Raw genomic sequence first — 24,178 nt, 5'->3', positions numbered from 1 at the left:
AGCTCGCTTTAATAGCTCTGGTATGGAGTGGAGAACAGGCTCCTTTGGCTGGAGAGTACTTTGTTGCACTTCAGGGAAAGGATCTGCTTCTCTCAACTGGAGGGAATTTCTGTATGAAAGCTGAGTCTTAAGAGTGTTTAAATATTCTTAAGCAATAACAAACAGTGGAATGAGACAAGTCAATTAAAGACAATTCAATGAGGTTGAGTTCAGAGTGTTTGGAATTTTTAACCATATGCTTTATTTGATGTCAACATCAAAGGAATATTTTAAAAAGCAAATTCAAATCCATAAGTTAGTAACAGTTCAAGTTAACTGCATTAAAAAAAAAAGTATTTACATCTCTCCATACTTGTATACCCTATAACTGTACATAAACTTTTGTATTTCAAAGCAGTTGTCACTTATAAAGTGAAAGTTTTCAAAATGCTAGGTAAACATTTGCTAATTATGACTTTTTGAAAACAATACTCCTTTGGAAGATTCCTCTTCCTCGTGCTTATAGTTGATCTGCAAACATTTCTCAAAGTTTCTGGAAACTTCTCTGGAAAAAAATATCTAGAAACTGCCCTGGAAGAAAATCATAGTAGACAAGGGCTAAGTGCAGACATAAGCAGCTCCATTTTGTAAACAAAGTTCCGGCCTTCCATTTTATTCCACTGAACTTCTTTGAAGGGTCCACGAAGATGATTCCATTTGCTATCTTGTAAAACATCACTTTTTGGAAGGTCTTTACACTGGTTACGGGGAAATTGAACCATAATCTTGCTGCCACTTTCAGGGCCATTACGAACTGTGGAACAAAACCAAAAATTCAATATGCTCATTTTCCAAGCTAGAGACAATAAAGATCACACAACTTCATTTTCCATGAGTATAAAAACCTTGTTTGTCTATCAACTTGAAAGTTCTCATTTAAAAGTGCTTTTCAGGTTCAATATGCTAAAATAAAATTTACTAATTTATAGATACTAGGCTGGTATAAATATTCATGAATTACCATTTGTACTATAAAAATGTGGCAAGATGAATGTTGGTTTAGGAAAGTCAAATGTCCTATACATTTTCAGAACATATTATTTTTTTCTAAAATACTTGACAACCCAATCATTCAATGACTTGGTTAATATATACCTACTATGTGATAAACTCAAATGTTCAAAATCAGAACTGGAAAGGATGGAGGAAAGATTATTCCAAATATGAACTTTAGGTTTTAATGAGGCTTTATAACCCAGGAAAGAAGAAAAGAAATTATCAATAAGGGCCTAGCAATGATCAAGCCTGCAGATTCACAAGCTCTGATCCTGTGTGGAAGAATTTCTAATTATCCACTCTTTCAAATATTTGGAGCAGGTATTAGAACTAAGATCCCACTAAAACCATATATAATTTTCAACTAGACAGTATGTATACATGCCTATCAAAGTGCCCCACTCATAGTAGGTGCTTCATAAAACACCTCTCTGTTCCATCCCTTGACCATCTTTAGGATCAAATATTATTCTTGCATATTTGCAGCAGTATACATATTTTATCTATCTATCTATCTATCTATCTATCTATCTATCTATTTGGCCATGTGGCTTGTGGGATCTTAGTTCCCTGACCATGGATTGAACCTGGGTCCATGGCAGTGAAAGCACCGAGTCCTAACCACTGGACTGCCAGGGAACTCCCCAGCAGTGTATTTTTGAAAAGCATTTATCCATTAAAAGTTTTGAACTGCAGGAGCAACAATGCTGATGGCATTTTTCAGATAATCTCTTAGGAAAATGTGTTGCCAAGCAAGACATTTTTTATAACTACTAGAAAGAGAAGTAATAACCTGTTGCTCTGAATAACAGCTATGATGAGATAAATGCTCAGTATAATTACTGCATGAACTCACCTACTGCAGAGATAAATTACTATTAAGTATAGTAACTATTAAAGCTAAATGTTGGGGCTTCCCTGGTGGCGCAGTGGTTGAGAATCCGCCTGCCAATGCAGGGGACACGGGTTCGGGCCCTGGTCTGGGAAGATCCCACGTGCCGCGGAGCAACTGGGCCCGTGAGCCACAACTACTGAGCCTGCGCGTCTGGAGCCTGTGCTCCGCAACAAGAGAGGCTGCGATAGTGAGAGGCCCGCGCACCGCGATGAAGAGTGGTCCCCACTTGCCACAACTAGAGAAAGCCCTCGCACAGAAACGAAGACCCAACACAGCCAAAAATAATTAATTAATTAATTAATTTATTTAAAAAAAAAAGTTACCGTTCTTTATTAAAAAAAAAAAAAAAAAAGCTAAATGTTAAGGCCAAACTCCCAAAGGTCTCTTCACATTCAGAGAAGCAGAAAGTACCTGAAATAGCATAGTCACCATTCGGGGAGGCCACTGTTATGGCAGAGGCATTGCCAATGCTCTCTATGGGCCCAAGTCCCACGTGATTACTGAAGCTCAGGACCTGCCAGCCCATAACCTTGGCTAGCTGCTGAACTGCATGCACCTGATGCTGTGACATCTGTGAATGAAAAAGGAAACTTCATTGACAATCAGCATGGGTATTTACTTTGCAGTGACTTGACATCGTGACTGTAAAATAAACTTCTGTTGGGGTTTTCAGTGCCTAGCACAGGAACCCTATCTTATGTTTGAGGAATCCTCCTCTGTGTGACCACTGAGGGAAGCGAACAGCACCCCACCTTCTACTGCAGAAGCTACAACAGCCTGATACTCGCTTTCCTGTCCACTGGCAGCTGGAAGACAGGCATACAACCTGAGCTTGGCCAAGTGAAACCTCCCACCTGGATCACTGATTATGAAGCAACATCTAAGTAGTAGCAGGGTGTGTAGCTGAGTATCTTCCATTAACCCCCTCAAGTCCCCTCTCCACCCTACTCTGTCCTGGGAGGCTGATCCATATGGTTACACTACCAGCTTTTATAACTAGGTCCTTAGTAAACCGACACTCCTGAAATTATCCTGAATGTGCCACTTATTTCCGGTTAAGACCCGACTGATACACGGGGCAATTCAGAGTGCATTCTGTCCCAGCGATGAAGGCAGTAGTGCTGGGATGGCAACAGTAGTGGCATTGCCCTGGCTGTGGTTCTATCTAGCTTCCTTTGACTCTGATCCATTCGCAAGTCTTATTCTCTAGACTTCTCATCAATTCTGGAAGCTATCCAATAGGCTTTCAATATGTTTCTGCATGTATGCGTAAGCCGACCAAAGCCATTTTAGGTGCAATCAACCAAGAGCTGCCATACCTCACAAATGCATTTTATTTCCTTGGTACCACATAAGCAAGTCAGTATAAAAGATTATTGCTTCGGGCTTCCCTGGTGGCGCAGTGGTTGAGAGTCTGCCTGCCAATGCAGGGGACATGGGTTCGAGCCCTGGTCTGGGAGGATCCCACGTGCCGCGGAGCAACTGGGCCCGTGAGCCGCAATTACTGAGCCTGCGCGTCTGGAGCCTGTGCTCCGCAACAAGAGAGGCCGCGATAGTGAGAGGCCCGCGCACCGCGATGAAGAGTGGCCCCCGCTCGCCACAACTAGAGAAAGCCCTCGCACAGAAACGAAGACCCAACATAACCCCAAAAAATTAAATAAATAAATAAATAAATTAAAAAAAAAAAAAAAAAAAAAAGATTATTGCTTCTAGGATGGAGAGTGTCAGTATTTTCAAAAAATTTTATGTGAAACATAAATACGTGTTTTATGTGAAAGATTCATTAGCATTTCAAAACCTACCCCTTCTCCCATACCTCATATTTCAATGGGTCATCACAACTCCATGAAGAAGGTAGGAAAAATACTGTTCTTACTTTACAGACGAAGATAGAAAGGTCCAGAAATTTGTCCAGTGTCACAAAGAAGGTTTGTGACAGCACTCTCCATACTGTCCCTTAATAAGAGGAACTCTTTCTTAGGGCTCAAGAGGAAGGCATTCCATTTATCATAATGGAGAATGGACACTGTAGCTTTGTATCTGATCTCCCTTTCTCTGGTTTTCTTGGGTTAGTAATTCTAAACTTTCATGTGGTCCTGGAGGGGTTGTATATCTTGGCTAACGTGAGAAATGAAAAAAGTCTGATAGTCTCAGAACTGGTCCTGCATCTTAAATACAAACTAAGAGTAGAAACAAATCTAGGAGAGTTTGTCAACACTTTAATTAGCCCGTAGGTTGTAAAATGTGCACTAGAAATTAGGTGGCAGGGAAAAATGGCTTTTTAAAAATAATTTTACTTCTTACCCACTTTGTTCTTTCAATAATTATGAGTGGACCTGTAGTGTGCAACTGTTACCTGAGACAGAAGGAAATCCTGCAGCTCCTGCTCCTGATGAGACAGAGTAATTACCCTTCCATCTCTGTGTACGACTCGGATCTGCTCAACTCCAATATTCAATTGCAGCTGAATGGACCTTTATAGACACACATACTAAAAATCAGAAACGTTGAAAATTACCTTATACAACGCCAAAAACCTTAACATCAAAGAAAAAGAATGTAACAGACAGTTTTGATAACCTACACCAACACCCACGGGGGAGAGTTTTCTTAGGTTCCGCGGAAACCATCAGACTCTCTCTGAACTACTGTAGGCCACTGAGCAGCAGTCTACTCAGAAGGATACAGCGGGGGAAGCGCGGCTTGCCAGCAGGCCAACAGCACTTGCTCCTCTTCCGCGGCAGGCCTTTCAGCTGTCAACACTGCAGCAATACACCTCTGCTGCAATGAAATGAGAGCCGCGTTGAGAATACGTGGGACCTGCCCTGACTTAACAACCTGGGTCCTCACAGGAGCCACGCACCCTTAACAGCTCCACAGGCATGGTTTCCAGGGTGCCCACCAGAGACACTGCCCACTGTTAGAAGTCACGCCATCCCGGGAAATCCAAAGCCGTCCCCATCAGGGATTTATAATTTCTCCCAGTCCAGAACCATTTTACCAATTTGGGATCATTTTTGCCATAAGCAGTGTTGCCTAGTGACAAACATGGCATCTTTCCTTATCAAGTTACTAGAAGACTAGAGCGAGAGTTAACCAAAGGTCAAATTCTCATACAGAAAGGAATAGGGTTTGTTAACTTCACCCTCCTGAAATAATCAGCAAACAAGTCAAAATACGTACGCTCTATTAACTAGGCTTAGGTCAAACAAAGAAACTCATAAAATAGCCGATGAATATATACGCAGATCACAAAACTCTTCCAAACTAATTTATAAATTTTTAGCATATGACATGTACATGAAACACAACTCTCCAAATCAAATAATCTAGATGAACAAATGTGGAAAAAAATAGCATTATATCTTTCCACATCTGATAGTACCTCTTTTTTCCTAACTTTGTTTTACAGCAAATATTTAAGAATAAAGCATTTTGGCAACTATCTATATAAAATTGTAATTTTGATGAAGTTTACATATTTCTTTCCAAGAAAAAACACAAAATTCAGAAGGCTTAAAGGAAAAGACTTATAAATCTAATGAAATTTTTAAATTCTCCTTTTTTAAACAAAGGTGTGAGGAAAGAGGAATTTGTAACCACTTTGAAAAGCAAATTGGTAACATTAATCAAAATTTTAAATGTCCTTATCTTTTGACACAGCAGTTACACTTGGAGGAGTTTGTACATGTGTAAGCATATCTATAGGATAAATTATTTTGCTGGCGTCCAACTAAAATGTTCAACAATAGAAAGTTGGGGAGTTCTAAAAAGAGAATTACTTTCAATTTTAATTTTTTTAAATTAATTAATTAATTAATTAATTATGGCTGTGTTGGGTCTTTGTTTCTGTGCGAGGGCTTTCTCTAGTTGTGGCAAGCGGGGGCCACTCTTCATTGCGGTGTGCGGGCCTCTCACTATCGCGGCCTCTCTTATTGGGAGCACAGGCTCAGGACGCGCAAGCTCAGTAATTGTGGCTCACGGGCCCAGCTGCTCCGCGGCATGTGGGATCTTCCCAGACCAGGGCTCGAACCCGTGTCTCCTGCGTTGGCAGGCAGATTCTCAACCACTGCACCACTAGGGAAGCCCTACTTTCAATTTTAAATAGCATATGACAACCCCACCAGCTATAGAAGATGGGGAAAAGGGCATTCTACACTTCCTTCTACTTCCTCTCCTGTCCTGATTCTGTCAAGGCTACATTATCACAAACCTTTCCTCACAGAAGTTTAGAACATTTACACTGGATTCTATAACCATAATCCCACAGTTGTTTGGTCTTAGTTCTAGATGTAAATAATTCAATGCTGATCAATTTTTTCTTTTCCTCTCCTTTGTGCTCACTCTCTAAGTTTTTATTATGGAAAATTTTAGACACACACAAAAGTAAAGTATAGTATAATGAAAGCCGATGACCCCGTCACCTAGCCTTAACAGTTAAAAACGTACACTAACTTTGTTTCATATATTCAACACTTCCTCTCCCACCACACCCCCGAGCCACCCCAATTATTTCATTATTTCTTTAGGTAGAGGGGGAAGAAAGCCACGATCCACTCCACCAACCTTTTCCGAGAAGTTTCAAGACTGATTTCCTTTGCATTGTATACTCTTTTACCTTCTATATTTGATCTTTAAATCATGTTCGTCTACTATTTTTCATTTTTAAAAAACAGTGAATTAAAACATCCCTATTAAAATATAGTGTTATTATTATATTATATATTATTATATTCCCCTACTCCTGAGGGTGGTGATTTCGTTTCCAGTTGTGTTTTGCTCACTGAGAGACCACTGTGGCTAGTTACATCTGCCTGAAATAAAGCAACTAAAGCTTGAAAAATAAAACATACAGACCCTGATAAACATACTCACTCTCTCAGACTGACCTGGAGGAGGGGACTCAGCTCCATCTTTCTAGCTGTTAATTTTCAAAGAGGCTAAGACTGAAGCCCAAAATGTCTTTCATGGCCACCAGCTAACTATATTAACGTGTTCCTCCCCACTGCCCACAGTTTTACTGCAATATAATTGACAATGTCATTGTATCTGTTTAAGGTGTACAACATAATTGTTTGATATTTGTATATATGGCAAAATGATCACCACCGTAAGTTTTTTTAGCATCCATCTCCTCACATAGTTACCCATTTTCTTTTTCTTGTGATTAGAACTTTTAAGATTACTTTTTTATCAACTTTCAAATATACAATAGAGTATTATTAACTATAGGTTCCATGCTGTACATTACTTCCCCAGAATTTATTTACCTTATAACTGGAATTTTGTACCTTTTGACCACCTTCACCAACTCCCCACCAATGCAACCACCAATCTACTATCTGTATATTAACTTGTGATTTATGAATATAAATCAAGTAGACTGCCCCTCCAGGAATGCTGGGGACAAAAGTCATTAAGGGCATAATCATGAACTGGATTAGACACAGGGGTTGTTTTAGGCTCACTATGGAAAGGACAGGCTCTAATATAAACAGCCTCCTCACCTCAAATACCCCAGACTGGCCACAGCCTCTAGGCAAGAACTGAAGCGGATCGGAGTCTGAGGAAGCATGGCAGCTTTCCGCTCAGTGCTGGGGTTCCTTCTTTACCACAGCTCAAATATGTGACATTTACCTAATAGAGACTATTTTAGACATTCTTACCTCTGGTTTTTTTTGGTTTGTTTTTTTTTTTCTGTATATTTTGGCCGCACCACGTGGCACGTGGGATCTTAGTTCCCCAACCAGGGATAGAATCAATGCCCCCTGCAATGGAAGCGCGGACTCTTAACCACTGGACCGCTAGGGAAGTCCTTACCTTTCATTCTTAAAAACACTCTACAGCTGACATAATTTACTGGAATGTTATGCCACCCTAGCAAATAAAAACCAAAATCTTGATGTAATCACTCAGCAAACATCAATACATAAAAAGGAACTTAACATATTAAACAACTTCTTTTTGATACTTACTTGCATATTTGTTCATAGCCTTGTGACGTGATTAAGACTTTCACACTAGATTCATAAACATCATTAATATTTGACCAATGAGCCTGTATCTGAGGATCTTCAATGCGACTTGCTAAGCTGTCAATGGTTGCAGCAGTTCTTTTAAAGAAAATAAGTTAAAATTTTTATAAAGTTACCACATAAAATAATAAGATGATAAATCACTTATCAGTTTTACGGTTATTTGAAAACCAGATGACTACTTTTTGAAAATACCATCATTTGAAAAGCAAAGATTTTAAAGAAAGGTCAGATGTAGCTCTGACGTGCTGGTTCTCAGTTTCACATCACGGCACAGTCTCATGCCACGTTGATTTCCTTTTAACTCCATTTGTTTTCTGCCACTCAGAAAATCTTACCAGAACACAAGTGAGAAGGATACTTCCAGGGTACTAACCTCAGCTCTGTAAAGAATATAAATTACTCATAAATATCAGTACTTGATCCCTGGTAACAAGTGACTTGGGACATACTCACACCTGGAATTATAATTCCATTACTGTCATGGAATTATAATCATTTTCAAGAGAACCTAGAGAGACTTATTGCACAATTAAAACCTATACTCCAAGAAAGATAAATATGGTAAGCATAAATGAAAAATAAGACCCATCAAGTGATAAAAGATAAATATGGTAAGTATAAATGAAAAATAAGATCCATCAGTGATAATTATGTACCAACTACTATAACACGTGGTTTCATGAATTATTTTAACCTTACTAACAATAGTAGACACTACTATTATTACCTCCATTTTTCAGAAGGAACAAAAGCAGTTTAGCAATGTTTAGTAACTTGCCCAAAGTTTGTAACTGTTTGGGGCACAAAACCTGGAAGTCTAACTCAAGAGCCAATAATCTTTCCTTTATATTTTATACACACTAATGAAAAGCCACTGCCTACAACCAAAGCATAAATTATGTAAGTTAACCAAATTACTGAGATCCTCAGTTTCTAAAATTTGATTCTAGCACTTGACTGGAAAGAGAAGGAAAAGCCAGGAGGAAATGGAAGAAATGAGAATAGCCACTGAGGACAAGGGGTTTTTATCTCAACAGGCTTGGGCTTTGCTCTTTTATCCTGCTTCTGCTCTAGTACTGGTTTCTTTCAATCCATTTTTAACTTTACCTTCTTTTTCTGTGATTTGTTTCCCTGGCAGTGCTTCAAAAATTTTTACAGCAGATAAATACGTATGTGAGAGTTTTGATCTCAGTATTATATCTATCAACAAACTGGGAATAAAAAAGTATCTAGCAATTGAGAATTGTTAAAAGAAATCATGGATTAGTCAAACAATGGGCTATTACATAGCTATTAAAATACCTCTGAAGACAGGGTATAAAACTTTATGATACCAGATTTATTAAAAAATAAAAAAGATACACATGCCCTGACACATATACTGTTGACCCATGAACAATGGGTTTGAAATGCACCTGTCCACTTATAAGAGAATTTTTTTCACTAAATAATCATTACAATAATGCACAATCTTTGGTTGGCTGAATCCACGAATGCAAAACCTGGGAAAAGGAGGAATTGCCTATTTGGTGGCCGACCGCAAGTTATACTTGGACTTTTAACTGTACAGAGAGGGTGGCACCCCTAACCCCCGCGTTGCTCAAGGCTCAAATGTATGTAAAAATATAAGAACATGTTAATTGTATGGAATTATACAGATGGGTTGATACATCTGGAATATTATTTCTATATCTAAGGGGAGAAAAGGGAATATTTTTAAAACTTTGCTGCTTCCAAGATTATAACTACTATTCAGAAATTTATAAGTGTTCTAAAGATAACTTTTTCCATGCCCTTCATTTATTTCAGGGAATATTTAACTTTATGGTTAATCAGAAATTTGCAAGATTAACAATATACTCAAATTAATAGCTTTTATACTTGAAATGTACAAATGGAAAGTAACAATAATCTAACATATAATATTCTTACTGTTTATAAGGAACTTCTGTATACATTATTCAATTTGATCCTAAGACCAGACTCTTATACCCCCAGTTGACAGAGAAATAGAGGGCCACAGATATTAACTAACTTGCCCAAAGTTACTTAGCAAGTCATTGAGCCCTGGCTTAAACGCATCTTTTACCCTGAACTCCTTACTCCTTTCATTGTATCATGCTGTTGTCTCTAACATGTCTTCCTAATTCATTTTACTAAAAGTTTCCATTCTGAGACCAAAGACTAATATGCTAATAAAACCATGACTGTATTAACAGGAAAAACCAAAAATCAAAAATAAAATGTCATTCACAAAAACAGTGTGCCCACGCCTGTTGAGTACCACCAAGGTGCAATCATGAATGAAGTAAAAACAGAACTCTTCACTAAGCACCAATAATAAAATAGAAGAGCACCCTTTAGCATTTGGAAGTGATACATTCATTTAGGTCCAATCATGCAAGTTTTTTTTGTAAATGATGTGTATGGAAGAAAGAAAATGAGCTTTGGGGTTACATAAACGTGGGCATAAATCCTGATTTTGCTAACCTTTCAGCTGTGTAACCTTCAGCATGTTGCACAACTTCTCTAAACCCCAATCTTCTCATCAGCAGAAATGGGTTAACATGATCTGCCCCAGAGCTAAGGATTAAATAAGTCAACATATAGGAAAGTGCCTTCCAAAGTCCTAAAATGTGTGACAACCAAAAAATAGGGAAAGCTTCAAAAAAGGTTTAAATCAGTTCAGGAAGAGCATCCCATGGACGGGTTACTGAAGAAAGTTTGGTGTCCCACGGCAGGTTCCTAGTCAGTCGTCTTTGGAAACATTAGTGCCAGTGTCAGAAACAATATATTAAGTTACATGGGCAATGGCACTAAGTCTTCCCCAAACTTGACAGGACCATCTACGACCAGAAACTCTTCTACCATAGCCACCTCCATCTCCCCGGAAAAAAAATTAAAGCATGCCAAAAATAATGTAACTAATAAAGATAACTAACAAAGGAAAAAGGACTGCAGTTTCAAAGAAAAATAGTAACTCTGTCCTTACCTACTCCTCAGAAATATATGCTTTGCTTGTTTAATTATTTTTTCCAGGAGCCCTTCACTTGACTGTATTGAATTAATTTCATTTTTATCAAAAGCTTGAGGACCCGAAAGTCTCATTCTCTTGTGGCCGAAAGGTGCACTTGCTGGATGCGGCATCATGATGGAACTCAAGGTCTGTTTATGAAACTGTAACAAGAACAGCCGTTTTAAACAGCCAATACCCACATATTAACTACACAATATTCGATCAAAACATGGCTCACATTTTGGAAACATGAAAGCAATGGATCTGAACCACATATAAAGGCAGTCTTGGCACACAGATAAATGTTAACATCTACTAGGCCACATTTAATGTGAATTTGTAAAGAGAAGGGTCCCTCTCAAGCTGCTGTTTTTATTTTAAAAGTTTTAAAGTAGAAAAACAAATATTCTTTAATAAGTCCCACTGACAGAAAACATGAAATCAATAGATAATTATTCCACCATACCCTAGATTAGAGGTTCCCAAACCTGGCTACAACAGAACCATCTGAGGAACATAAAAAAATACTGATTCTTGCACCACCACAAATGACTGAACCAGATTTTGCGGTGAGGCAGAGAAGGCTGGAATATGTACTTCTATTAAAAGATTTTCAGGGGAGTCTTTTGAAATTAGCCTAAACTGTGAACCAGCACTCTGGAAACACAGTTCTAGATGACGTGTAAGTAGAATACATCCTGAAATAACTCAAGTAATCCTTTTCACGGGCTCTGGCAAGATATTTTCCCTGATTACCCAATCAGAATACCCTCTAGCATGCATTTCTTACACCTCTCTATAAAACTTGTGGTGTATTTCTGCCACTAGAAGCTATGCTTGGGGACAGAGACTGTATTCTGATTATCTCTGTATTCCCTGAGCCCATAGCAAGGATCTTTCACAGCACAGCTGGTGAATGTCATCGCTATACGAATAATGAGGACTCAGCAGAGGGCAGTGTGTGTACATTCACTGCTGTGGATACTCTTACCACAATGCAAGGAAAAACATTTACTTCATTACCTCTCTAATCAGTAGATGCAAATTATGCTCTAGGACATAAAGATGGTCCTCTGGACTTTGCTTCTCAGTAGCAGATTTTTGGGATTTCTTATCATTTGAAGAATGGCACAAAGAAATAGATAACTGCAAGCCTATTTATAAAAATAAGTAGGACAGATATAAATAACCTATAATATGGACAGGCACAAACTGTTTTCATAAAGTATAATCACAGCCCATTCTCAAAAGATACATTCTGAACTTTAAGAGGAGGCTTTCGTGATCAACATTTTTACACCAAAATGACTACTCATGAATATAATAAACTACCATATATTTTAACAATTCAAATTCTGTTCACCTACAGTGTGGCTGCTGACCTTGAGCTGTGGCTAAAGACAGGTGAACAGAAACTATATGTTAATTTATTTCTTCTAGATTTTAAATTAAAAACGAAACAAAACACAGAGTTAACATCTGGTCTTACTGACTAGAAGACAGATATCGTTCCCTGTTCCCATCAGAATCAGGATGAAATTTTTCACTCCTAAAAGCTATTCCCTTGACAAGATCTAAGAAGATGCTCAGAATTTATGTAAAAAACGAGTGCAGCTAATTACAAATTGATCTCTAGGTAAGTCTAACTGCTTTTGAATAATATTTTAAATTCAATCTCCACAAATTTAGGAATATTATGGATATTTAATTATGCATTTTCTAAACAGAAACACTAATTGGAAAACATACATGCACCCCAATGTTCACAGCAGCATTATTTACCACTGTCGAGATATGGAAGCAAAGTAAGTGTCCATCAACAGATGAATGGATAAAGAAAATGTGGTGTATATATATACAATGGAATACTACTTAAGGCATAAAAAAAAAGAATGAAATTTTGTCCTCTGCAACATGGGTGGACTTTGAGAGTATTATGTTAAGTGAAATTAGTCACAGAAAGACAAATACTGTATATCACTTATATATGGAATCTAAAAAATAAAACAAACTAGTGAATATAACGAAAAATAAACAGACACACAGATATAGAGAACCTAGTGGTTACTAGTGGGGAGAAGGAGGCAGGAGGGGCAATGTAGGGACAGGGTATTAAGAGGTACAAACCACTATGTATAAAATAAGTACGTTACAAGGGTATATTGTACAACACAGGGAATACAGCCAATATTTTATAATAACTATCAATGGAATATAACCTTTAAAAATTGTGAATCACTATGTTGTACACCTGAAACTTATATAATATTATACATTAACTATACCTCAATAAAAAAATAAAAAATAGGGACTTCCCTGGTGGCAAAGACTCCACGCTCCCAATGCCAGGGGCCTGGGTTCGATCCCTGGTCAGGGAACTAGATCCCACACGCATTCTGCAACTAAGAGTTCGCATGCCACAAATAAGGAGCTGGCAAACCGCAACTAAGGAGCCCGCCAGCCGCAACTAAGACCCAGTGCAACCAACCAAATAAAAAAATTAATTAATTATTTTAAAAATAAATAATTAAAATTAAAAAATAAAAAAAACTAAGCATTTTCTAATTGACATCTCATTTAGACAATAAGACAGGATCCCTGAGAAATCTTCCACAAATGGTGCTGGCATAAACACTTCAAAGCAATTGTTACTGAATAACAGCCTTGCTAGGGCAAACTTTAACATATATTGTTTAAAGCCCAGGAGTGACACTCCTGAGGACACAGAACAGAGTCAGCAGTGTAGACTGTGTTGCGTACTTCATTGGCTGTTATTACGGACCGCACACTACCTCTTTGCTCTTACTGTTCCTTCAGCACACCCAAATAGCTACCCGCTTTGTCCTGTTCCCCAAACCACAAAGTCCAAATTATAAATCTCAAAAGGGTAGGCTGCACTTACTTGGAAAGGGCTGAGAGATAATCTGGTTTTTCACCACAATGTGAGGGATCTGTGATTTAATTTGAACAGCTTCCCGAGAGAGCTGTGCAAAAATTTCTTTACATAAGAGAACATTTTGTGCTGCTTCTAATTTCGTCTGCCAATGTGGGGAACCTGAAAGACAGGGGACATACGTATATATTAATTACCTAATAATATTAGGTATTAACTAGCTTAAATGATGATCTGGATACATATGACAAAAGTTTAGAAAACAGTGCATTATGGCACGTAAAACATTTTACTTCTTTTACACAGAGAAAACTGGTAAATAAGTTCAATCTTTAAAAAAAGATTGTACAGCTATTCACTAATGGTTAATTAACAAATTATAAATACTTACATTTCCAATTGCTCTTATTCCTAAGTACCTATTTTTCCTATCTATGTTTATCTTCAGTTCATTTGTAAATATAAGCTTAGATAAGACCAGAAGTTAGAGGATAGAACATAACTATACCTGGTTTGGATTTAGGCAAAGGTCGTTTGAAGAGGTTAACTGTGCCAAGATCACCGATGTCTGGAGCCTGTTTTTGAATTGAAACCTATGTGACAATAATAACACGAAAAAATGTTAGCAAATTAGCTTCTGGGCTATTAATAAGAAATTACTTGAAGAATACTTTGACAAATACCTTGATATATGCAGAGCCCTCTAAATCACTAGGAATCTGGACATCAAGGGGACAGTAATCTTCAGGTATTTTCTTGTCCAGATCAATATCTGTATTCTTTATTACTTCAAATGTACCATGATGGGGAAACAGAGATCCTAAAGGCGTATTAAAAATAGCAAAATCAAAACCAGTTAACATGTTAATTTAACACAAATTATTAAGTGTATAATATTTCACATACACATCACTGAAGCATAAATTAAGTTCCTATGAAAAATGTGTGTTTTGGGGAAGGGAGAGGCGTGGTAAACAAAAGGAAGCAGGAGAAAAGAGTTATTTACCTTAAAAAAATAACATGCCTTAGTCTAATGGTATCATAATAATATGAACTCTACAGGCCATCCAAACTGTTTTATTCAAATGGAGTTTTGACAAAATGAATATAATTCTAGAAAATACTTCCATAAATTTAAACTTTGGAGATTAAAAACTTCTGGAGCTCAGTCTCTGTAATAAGGTTGCAATTAAAGGGTTCTGAATTCAGTAAGAGAAGGACAAAAGGAATGTGTATATACCACCCTTTTTTCAACCAATTCCTAGACTTTCATGTGCTGTCTTTTTATGTAGTGCATAAGTTTGGGATAGTTGTTTTGGGCTGCTGAATTACCGGAGGAGTGGGTAGATAAATGTAACTGCTGTTTTATAACAAGGGAAGATGTTCAAGATTTTCTTGCAATTAAAAACAGAATGTAATCAAATCCTTTTATAACACAGGTGACTATCCCATAGAGAGAAATTAGGTAAAGTTCTTGCACATAATTATTTGTTGGGAAGAGCTTACAATGTCCAGAGCCAGAAAGCACTGCTTCTATAGACTACCTATTAAAATGTAAAAATGTCTTTGTCATCTCAAATTCATCTTTGTGATTTTCCCAATTCACATCAACGCTAAGGCATGTAGGTCCTCCAGTACTTAACTACCTCAATTTACCTTCCTTTAATTTTGGGATAATGATGGCTTGCTCTGACTTTTAAAATATCACTCTACTATTGTTACCCCAGTGATCACAGCCAGGGCTCCTTGCTTTTTTATCCCTTGACATTCAAAGTTTTTACCCCATTGAGCTGTGACTCATGAACTTTTACTGTATCCTCTGAATATACTTCAGCAGCTTAAAGACAGTACCATAATTACCTCGAAAAACCTGCTATTATATATCATAGCTCAACAACAAAGAATTTATACCAAAAAGATGTGAATTCAAGATATTAAACTCTGATATACTTCAACAAAGTATAGTCCTTAAGTTAGTGTTGCAACCTTGGCTGAATGGAAAAAGGAAGGTGAAGTGTTTTCACCACTGTTTCTCTTCACCCAGGATATGAAAACAGCTTAGCAGACTTTAGGGAGAAAAATAGAATAAGGAAGAATAGAGAAGTTTCTTTTCTCCATTTATGCCCGGTTTTTGAGGGTTACTGGTAAGCCTGTGATTGAGGACGCTAGCCCTACCTCCTTATTTCTGACTAAAATGTCAGTTATGGTTCAGGGTGTATGAGCACATAAACCCTATCTCTGAACTTTCAATTCAATGTATCTAAAATGTTTTCAAATTGAATATAAACTATTTATACAGGTATTTACATAGGTTGTGATAAGGGTAATTTTAGCTTTTTCAGGCTTATGGGCACAGAAATTAGAACTTCAAAATGTAACATGTAACTGAGAAATAATATTATTACAGAAGAATATGTGGGAGTTCCCTGGCAGTCCAGTGGTTAGGACTCGGCACTTTCACTGCCAAGGGCCCAGGTTCAGTCCCTGATCCGGGAACTAAGATCCCGCAAGCCATGCGGTGCGGCACCCCCTTCCCACCCAAAAAGGTAACATTACAACCTACCGTTTATAGTTTTTGAAAAACTATATTTTAAACAATAATCTATACCTGCACTTCTGTAGCTCAGATCTCCAAGAATTTTATCTCCAACTTTTCTAAGTTTCCAGTGTTGCCTCAGTCTCAAAAGCTCAGAGTTGAAGTCTCTTTGTAGCTTATTTTCTTGGTTTTCAGTGACTGATTTAGTCAGTCTTTCTGCCCCCTTCAGTAGGATTTGTGCTGCTCCGGCAAGTGACTTCTTTTTAGATATCAACTGCAACGTCTGAGGATTCTATCAAAAACAATACAAAAGTGTAGCTCTGTATTATTTTTTAAATGATTTTAAAATGATATACTTTTCTCAACAATAAAGTACCTACTCAAGGGAAAATTTAAAAATTAAAGAAAAGCACGGAGAAGGGCGAAAAGCACATATAATAATGTTTTTTTTTTTTAAAAATAACCGTAACCTATTTCTTTGGTCAACTCAAATAAAGATTTGTGTTAAACCAAATCACCACAGTGGACTATAAATCAGAACTTAACACTGCATCAGCCTGGCCCAGCCTAGGTTAGGTTCCACTCTCTGTACTGCCATTCCTCTCCTATGTATGCCACTCTCCCCCCCACCCACACGTACACCCTTTCGAAGCACTCAGTATACTTCAAAGTCCATAACTGGAAAACTGATGAGAAATCAAAATCTATGTATTATATACACATATATAAATATCCACAATCACTACCAATTCATGTAGACATACTTCCAAAAAGCCAAGTTTAATAAAAGTTTTCTGGCTGCTGCATAAGAGTCAAAATAATAAAGTTTCATAAAAATGTCACAATATTTTGATCATATCATAGAACCGAATTTTGAGTTTTTGGAGAACTCAAGAGAGTTAATCTTCAAATCTTCATCTGGACTTAATTTTGCATTAAGGAAAAGGAAACAATGGGCACACAGCCTAAAAGATGGTCCTGGGACTTAAGAAAACGGCACCATTATTCAATCAAATCCCACAAATACCTGTTTTGGAGGAAGTGCATCCTGAGAGACGGGATCAAGAGTCATAAATTTTTTATCCCTAACAATACTGAGAACATCATAGAGAACACACATCTCTGTCAGGGCACCTCTCAAATTGTTCCTCACTGAATCCCAAGGCCAAAGGGAAGGTTGAAATTTCACCAACCCTAAAAAGAGAAAGAAAAAAAGAGAAATACACAGGTATTAGTTATAGAAAGCTCATTTAGAGGTTTAAAAGTACTAAAAGAAGAAATAATGAATTCTATTTTAAATTGTTCCCTCTTTTATCCCATTCTCTCCACCCTTTCTTGAATCTTGGTTAACATTTAAGTTAGTATTCCTACAATGTCAAAACAAGTATGATATCTAATTTCCTAAGTTAACTCTAACATTACAACATGATAGGCTTTCAAACAACTTTTAAAATTTATGCAAGCCTTCTTAATAACCTTTTTTTCTTCCAGCTTTCAAAACCTGAACAAGTCATTGTGGAGAATTTCCAATACACAGAAAAGTACAAAAATAAAAATGACCTATAATGGCAGCATTCAGATAGTAAACACTATTAACACATCTTCCAACCTCTTAATCACTTTTAAAAATTAAATTTCATGAATACAGGCTCATTGTACAGAGTTCAAACAACAGAGTTATAGAGTAAAAAGTGAAGGTTTCCCTTTATTCCCCACCCTTAATTCTCTCCCCTCCTGACAGGCAGTCACCATTAACAGTTGGGGCACACCCGTCCAAATGTTCTTCTATGCATTTACATACAAATACTCCCAGTTTTCTATTGCTTGCTTCTCCCCGCCACCCCACCAAGTTAATATGTCCTAGAGACAGTTCCAGATCTACTTCATTCTTTCAACACTGTATGATATTCTGAAACACAGATGTACAGTAAGTCTACTCATTTCTGTTTAATGGACATGGAGATCGGTTGCAACAACGCTAGCAGTGGTAAACATCTTGAACACACATCTGTGTATACGTCAACTTTTTCTGTAGGTTAAATCATTAGCCATGATATTAGTGGTTCAAAAGAGATACACACTGGCAGTTCCCTGGTGGCCTAATGGTTCGGATTCCGGCTTTCACTACCGTGGCCCGGGTTCAATCACTGGTCAGGGAACTGAGATCCCACAAGCCGCGAGGCGTGGTCAAAAACAAACAAAAACAAGCAAACAAACAAAAGAGATGAACATTTAAAGATTTTGATACATACTGAACTGCTGAACTGTTACCCAAAAAGGCTCTAAAAATTCACATTTCCAACACGAGATATTAACAATCTTTTTAAATTGCTACTAATCTTATGCATGAAATAGTATCTTAATGATATTTTCATTTGCTTCTCCCTACTAGTGAGATCTGAAGTCTTTCCTCTGTGAGCAAACTGTTTATATCTTTGGCCTATTTTTCCAATGAATTGTCTTTTTCTTTTCAGTTTCAAGGGACTCTTTGAACATAAGGGTATCAACCACTTGTGTGTCATATGCGTTGCGTATACTTTTCCCAGTCTGTCATTTATCTTTTTACTTTATTTATGGCATATTTTTCCATTATTATTTTAAATTTTTATGTAATTAATATACCTATTATTATACCTATCTTTTCCTTTATAACATCTGTGTTTCCTATCTTGCTTAAGAAGATCTCTCCTAATCCCGAAGTTATATGATTATAACTTCTTTCCAATATTTTGTTTTACTCTCTTCACTTGCATTTCAATCCTTGTGGAAATATTTCTGTGTGAGGTCTGAGGTAGTATTTACCTTTTATTCCCAAACGGATCCCTAATTGTCCTAACACGACTGGCTTGAAATGCCATCTTTAAATTCCCATTTACACAGGGTTTCTTCACATAACTAAATCAAGAACTGTTAATGGTTTTTTATTCTTGACAATAAGAATACAAAAACCACACATACTTTTTCTATAATTCCCTCCTAACTAGTTTTATTTTCCTTATAATCCATTTACTATATAGCATCCAGAGTGATCTTTTGTAAACAAAATCATCTGTCTACTTAAAATCCTTCAAACTTTCAGCTGTCTTTCTAATAAAAACCAAGTGCTTATCCTGGCCTACTGGCTCTACATGATTTGGCCTCTGCCTACCTCTTAGATCTTATCACATACTCAAGTCAATACAAATTTCCTTTCAGTAGGTGTTACTATAATCATCCACCTTGCACAGGGAAACAAAGTAACTAGTCCAAGGTCACATAGCTAATACGTGTCACAGCCGAGATGTGAACTACAGGGCTCTTAACCAGGGTGTGCCACATTACAGACGCTCTATTAAAAACGTAAACACTTCACCAGTGACAGTGTCCCTCAAGCGCTCCCACTCAAGGAAACCTGCAGAAGAATAAGGAGTATTAAGAGTCAAGCAGTGCCCTAAATTGTCCAGGTGACGAAGAGCACAATTAATGTTTCGCGTACCTACGTTCGAAGTACTTCCACGCACAGCATCTCACCTGGCGCAGGAGAGGCAGAGTGACATTACCTGGGCGGGTACCGGGACCCCCAGACCCGCCCAGCAGACTCGAGCAACAGACCCGGGCCTTACCTTCCTCGTCGTCCTGGTCCGCGCTGGACCCGGCGCCCGCCCAGTCCTGCGCGTCGCCATCTGCCCCCGCCGCCTCCTCCTCCTCTGAGCCCGAACCCTGGCTGAAGTCGATCCGCTGGGCCAGACGCGCCAGATTCTGTGACATGGACAGCGGCTGCAGGTACGTCTCAGTGCCATCCAGGCCCACCTCCTGGACCTGCTTCTCGCAGGCAGACTCAATGCTGATCCGCACAGCGCGCACCCCAGACATGCTGGCGGCGTCGGCAGGACCCCAGCGCCAGCCGAAAACCGAGGGAGGAAGTATGTGCGCCTCTGTGGGGAGCCGGGAACCCGGGAACCGCGGCGCCTCGGAGGAGCTTTTGGGAAACCAAACGCTGCTCTAGGGCCGGAAACAAAGGCGAGAGCGCTGAGACTTGCCCAGAATGCACTGCAGGCCCCTTCGCGCTCCCCCGCCTCCCCCCGCGTTGGAGTCTCGCGGAAGGAAACCGGCGGACGCGGGAACTCTACACTTCCGGACGAGCGCTTCCGGTGAATCCCACTACGTCGTCCGGAGAAGCGTCCTGGTCTGTAAGAGGCGTGGCTGGCGGTGGGAGGGTGGGATCCGGGAGCAGAGAGCTTGGGGAGGCGGGTCCCTGGTGTCCACCTCCGTTTTAAGTGTTGCTTGTTGGGAAGTGATGGAGGCTAGAAGGATTAAGACGACCGAAAAGAGGTAGGGAAAAGGAGATGAATGGGCCCCTGGATCCTAGCAACGAGAGGCCCTCTGAGAATGCTGAGATTTGAGGGCTTACACCTGGGGTAGAAACAACATGTCTGAAGAGTTAGAAAATAAGGGCGTAGTTTGAGGAAAACAATGAATTGTGCTTATCACTACTTAAAATTATACTGCATAATTAGTTTGTTATCTAAACTCCCGTTAGTGGTAAACTCCATGACGGTGACTATCTCTGACGTGTAACATGCGCATATTTCTTTCATGCCTTAGTTAAAATAATATTTATAAGATTAAGAAGAACTGATGTGGACGTGAGGGTGGTGGGATGAATTGGGAGATTGGGATTGACATATATACACTAATATGTATAAGATAGATAACTAATAAGAACCTGCTGTATAAAAAAAATAAAATTCAGAAAAAATATTAAAAAAAAAGAAGCACTGATGAGTCTTTGAGTCCCTGAGAAAGTATTTCATCAGTCGTAATTCCACAGGGGAAGAGGAATTCTTTTATGTTACAAAACTCTACTTAATTTAAGGAATTATGTATATCATTTATCATGAGCCTCTCCAAGTTTTGTGCTAAGGTATATTTAAGTTTTCCAACTCCTTTTCTAAGGTATTTAGGAAAATACGGTTGTCATGGTGTCAGTCTCTACCTAAACAATACATGTGGGGTGTTTGTTGCGGGGGGGGGGGGGTGTGTGTGTGAATTTTCGAGGGAGGGAGCTCAACGTTGGCAAGCTCAACAGATTCTGCTGGACAGTCATGTTTGAGAACTACTGTACTTTTTATGCATAAGTTTGTAAAAGATTTTAATACCTTATTTCAAAATTTGATTAATATTTATCTTGGGCTCTATTTGTGCCAGTCACTGTGCTAAGTGTTTTAAACATATTTCTCCTTTAATCTTTATAAGGTGCTCATACTTACACAGTTTGGCTGGGGCGTCTGCTGTCTCAGCTGGGCTTGACCTGAGGGTCAGCTGATCTAGGCTGGGCTCAGCTGGTTGGTTCTACTTCAAGTTATAGGTCTACAGGCCATTTAGAAGACTCTGTGCCATGTGTCTCTCATTCTTCTTGTACTAGCAGGCTGGTCAGGCTATGTCCTTCTCATGGAGATACTAGAGGTACAAGATGTAAGCCTTGCCTGCATTACATGTCTAAAATCCACAAGTCCCATGGCCAAACCCAAAAGTCAAGGGTGGGAGAGGGGTTACACTCAGCTTTTTCCGTTGCAGAAACTGCAGAGTTACATAGAAAGGGGTGTGGATAATGGGAGGAGCAGGGCCAACCATTAGTCACATATGGAAAATAATCCAGTTGCATTCCCTTATCTCACATCCTAAATAAAAATAAATTCCAAATGGAGTAAAGATCTAAGTGTAAAAAACAGTGAAGTCGTCTGCAGACTAAGATACACATAAGGTATATACCTACCTAAGTCCTGCTTAGAGGAAAGTGTTCTATAAAAAATATTTGTCAGATTTTGAGTGTTCATGGAGCTCAAATCTACGAAAGGGAAGAACTGAACCCCACACCGTCTTTCAGGATTGAGGAGGCAGAGATCTGCCAGGCTCTGAATTAAAATCCCAGAAGTAACACAGAGTAACAGACTCTAGGCAGAGGTGGCCTGAGTTTTATTTAAAATGCAACCGAGCCCCAACCCAGCTCCATCTCTGATTACAAGGAGCTAATCAGTCTCTCACTTCATCTGCCTAACAAAAGAAAGGTGGAAATCCTCACTGGTGAAAGATACCACCTAGCAGTAGTAAGCGGTAGGAAAGAGTGACTGATAAAACATAAGCAAAAACAAATAATAGGAACGTATTCATGAATGATCAAAACATTGGTGATGGAAGACAAGGACTTTAACAGATTAGTATGTTAAAAAAAAATTGAGGACTTCCCTGGTGGTCCAGTGGTTAAGACCCCGTGCTTCTAATGCAGGGGGCATGGGTTCAATCCCTGGTCAGGGAAGTTCTGCATGCTGCATGGCCAAAAAAAAACGGAAAATGGACAAAATGGATGAAAAGATGGGGAGTTTCAACAGAAAAATTTCAATCTATAAAAAAAAAAAGATCATATATACATTCTAGACTAAAAACTAGCTGCAATTAATAACCCAGGGTTTACTAAGAGATTTGACACAGCACAGAAAAGGATTAGTGAACTCAAAGGTTGGACAATGGAAAAGTCCAAAACACAGAACGGAGTATAAGATAATTTGGGATACACATTCAAAATTCTTACAGACATTAATAGGCTAATAAGGGAATACTGTGAATATCACCCCTTTCCCTGCTTCCTCTGGCCACAAATACCAGTTTTTCTTACTTTTAGTGCCCTACACCCCAGACTGTAATGTAGTTCTTCACAGCTGGGGCCACCCTCCAGAGGAAGCACCAAGAGAAAAGAGAGAGAAAAATGGGACCATAAGAAACCCATTTCCTGATTCCTCTGGAATCATTTTTCTCTTGGTGTTTTAGGTAACAGCTCCCCTGATACCACTGGTACAGCAGTGCAGCTCTGACTGCACTGGGACTAGCCTCCGGGCAGAGCCAAGAGATAAAAAAGAAACAAGAAAAAAATGGAGACTTTCACACTGTGGCCTGCTGAGGCTCCCTTTCCTGGTTCTCGGGCCAAAAAGAACTGTCTCTTCGGAGTTTTTGCTGTCCATGCCCATTGCGTAGTTCTGTGACCCAGACTGCCTTGGATAAAAGAGGAAAGAAAAATCAGGAAACTCATCATCAGTATTATTCATTCTTCAAGTTTTGACTTCCCTCTTCAACCATTCAGTCAAAATGGTTTAATTTTCAACAGTGTTCTGGGAGTTGCTTTTTGTATTTTATCCAAAATTTTGTATTTTGGAATTGTGGAAGAAATAGCCTGTTGTGGGCTTATTCCATCTTGGCCAGTACCAGAAATTCATGTGTTCTTTAGTAAATTTATTTTTGTGTTTGTGATATGAAGTGTCCTCTAATGTACAGTACCTTACAGGGTAATACTGATAGGACTTATCCTTTTTTATTTTAATTATTTGTTCGTATGTCAGTCAGTGTCCCCAGCTGACTGGGGTGGGCCTGGTACAGTGCTTGGCACATTGATGGTGTTCAGTAAATTGTCCTGGAATGAATGGTAGAACAAGCCACACGGAGGCATCACAGAGAACCTAAAAGGAAGCTGGGCTTTTAAAACCAAAAGCAAATGAGAGTCTGCTTTTAGTTTTTTAAATATTTATTTATTTATTTATTTATTTGGCTGCGCCGGGTCTTAGTTGCAGCACACGGGATCTAGTTCCCTGACCAGGGATCAAACCTGGGCCCCCTGCATTGGGAGTGTGGAGTCTTAACCACTGGACCACCAAGGAAGTCCCCCTATCCCATATATTTTAAAATGAACTGGTGAGGTTCTATAAAAGCCCTACTGGGATTAGACTGACGTTGAATT

The 24,178-nt window shown here is 38.7% G+C and overlaps 2 protein-coding genes across 3 annotated transcripts in view; one reads left to right on the top strand and one right to left on the bottom strand.

The window, feature by feature from the left end:
* Positions 1 to 24,178, top strand: part of VSTM5 (V-set and transmembrane domain containing 5) — an 83,090-nt gene that overhangs the window by 43,122 nt on the left and 15,790 nt on the right. The window contains exon 7 of one of the 2 annotated variants that reach the window (XR_014231122.1): positions 17,905 to 20,009. The exons of the other annotated variant lie outside the window; for it this stretch is intronic. The gene's annotated coding sequence lies outside the window, so the exon portion shown is untranslated. Of the gene's footprint in view, positions 1 to 17,904; positions 20,010 to 24,178 lie in introns of those variants that run through there. 2 annotated transcript variants of the gene reach the window in all.
* Positions 144 to 22,963, bottom strand: MED17 (mediator complex subunit 17). Its single transcript, XM_082339936.1, has 12 exons — positions 20,016 to 22,963; positions 17,441 to 17,607; positions 16,486 to 16,705; positions 14,561 to 14,697; positions 14,386 to 14,470; positions 13,887 to 14,039; positions 12,008 to 12,138; positions 10,961 to 11,145; positions 7,906 to 8,043; positions 4,287 to 4,404; positions 2,342 to 2,501; positions 144 to 793 (listed from the first exon to the last, which is right to left on the bottom strand). The coding sequence occupies exons 1-12, from the start codon at positions 20,263 to 20,265 to the stop codon at positions 582 to 584; spliced, it is 1,956 nt and encodes a 651-aa protein (XP_082196062.1). The 5' UTR covers positions 20,266 to 22,963; the 3' UTR covers positions 144 to 581.

This window comes from Balaenoptera borealis, assembly GCF_965194805.1.
Source record: "Balaenoptera borealis genome assembly, chromosome: 11".
Classification (NCBI taxonomy): Eukaryota; Metazoa; Chordata; class Mammalia; order Artiodactyla; family Balaenopteridae; genus Balaenoptera; species Balaenoptera borealis.
Note: the sequence above shows the minus strand (reverse complement) of the source record. Positions and strands in the feature narration are given on the sequence as shown.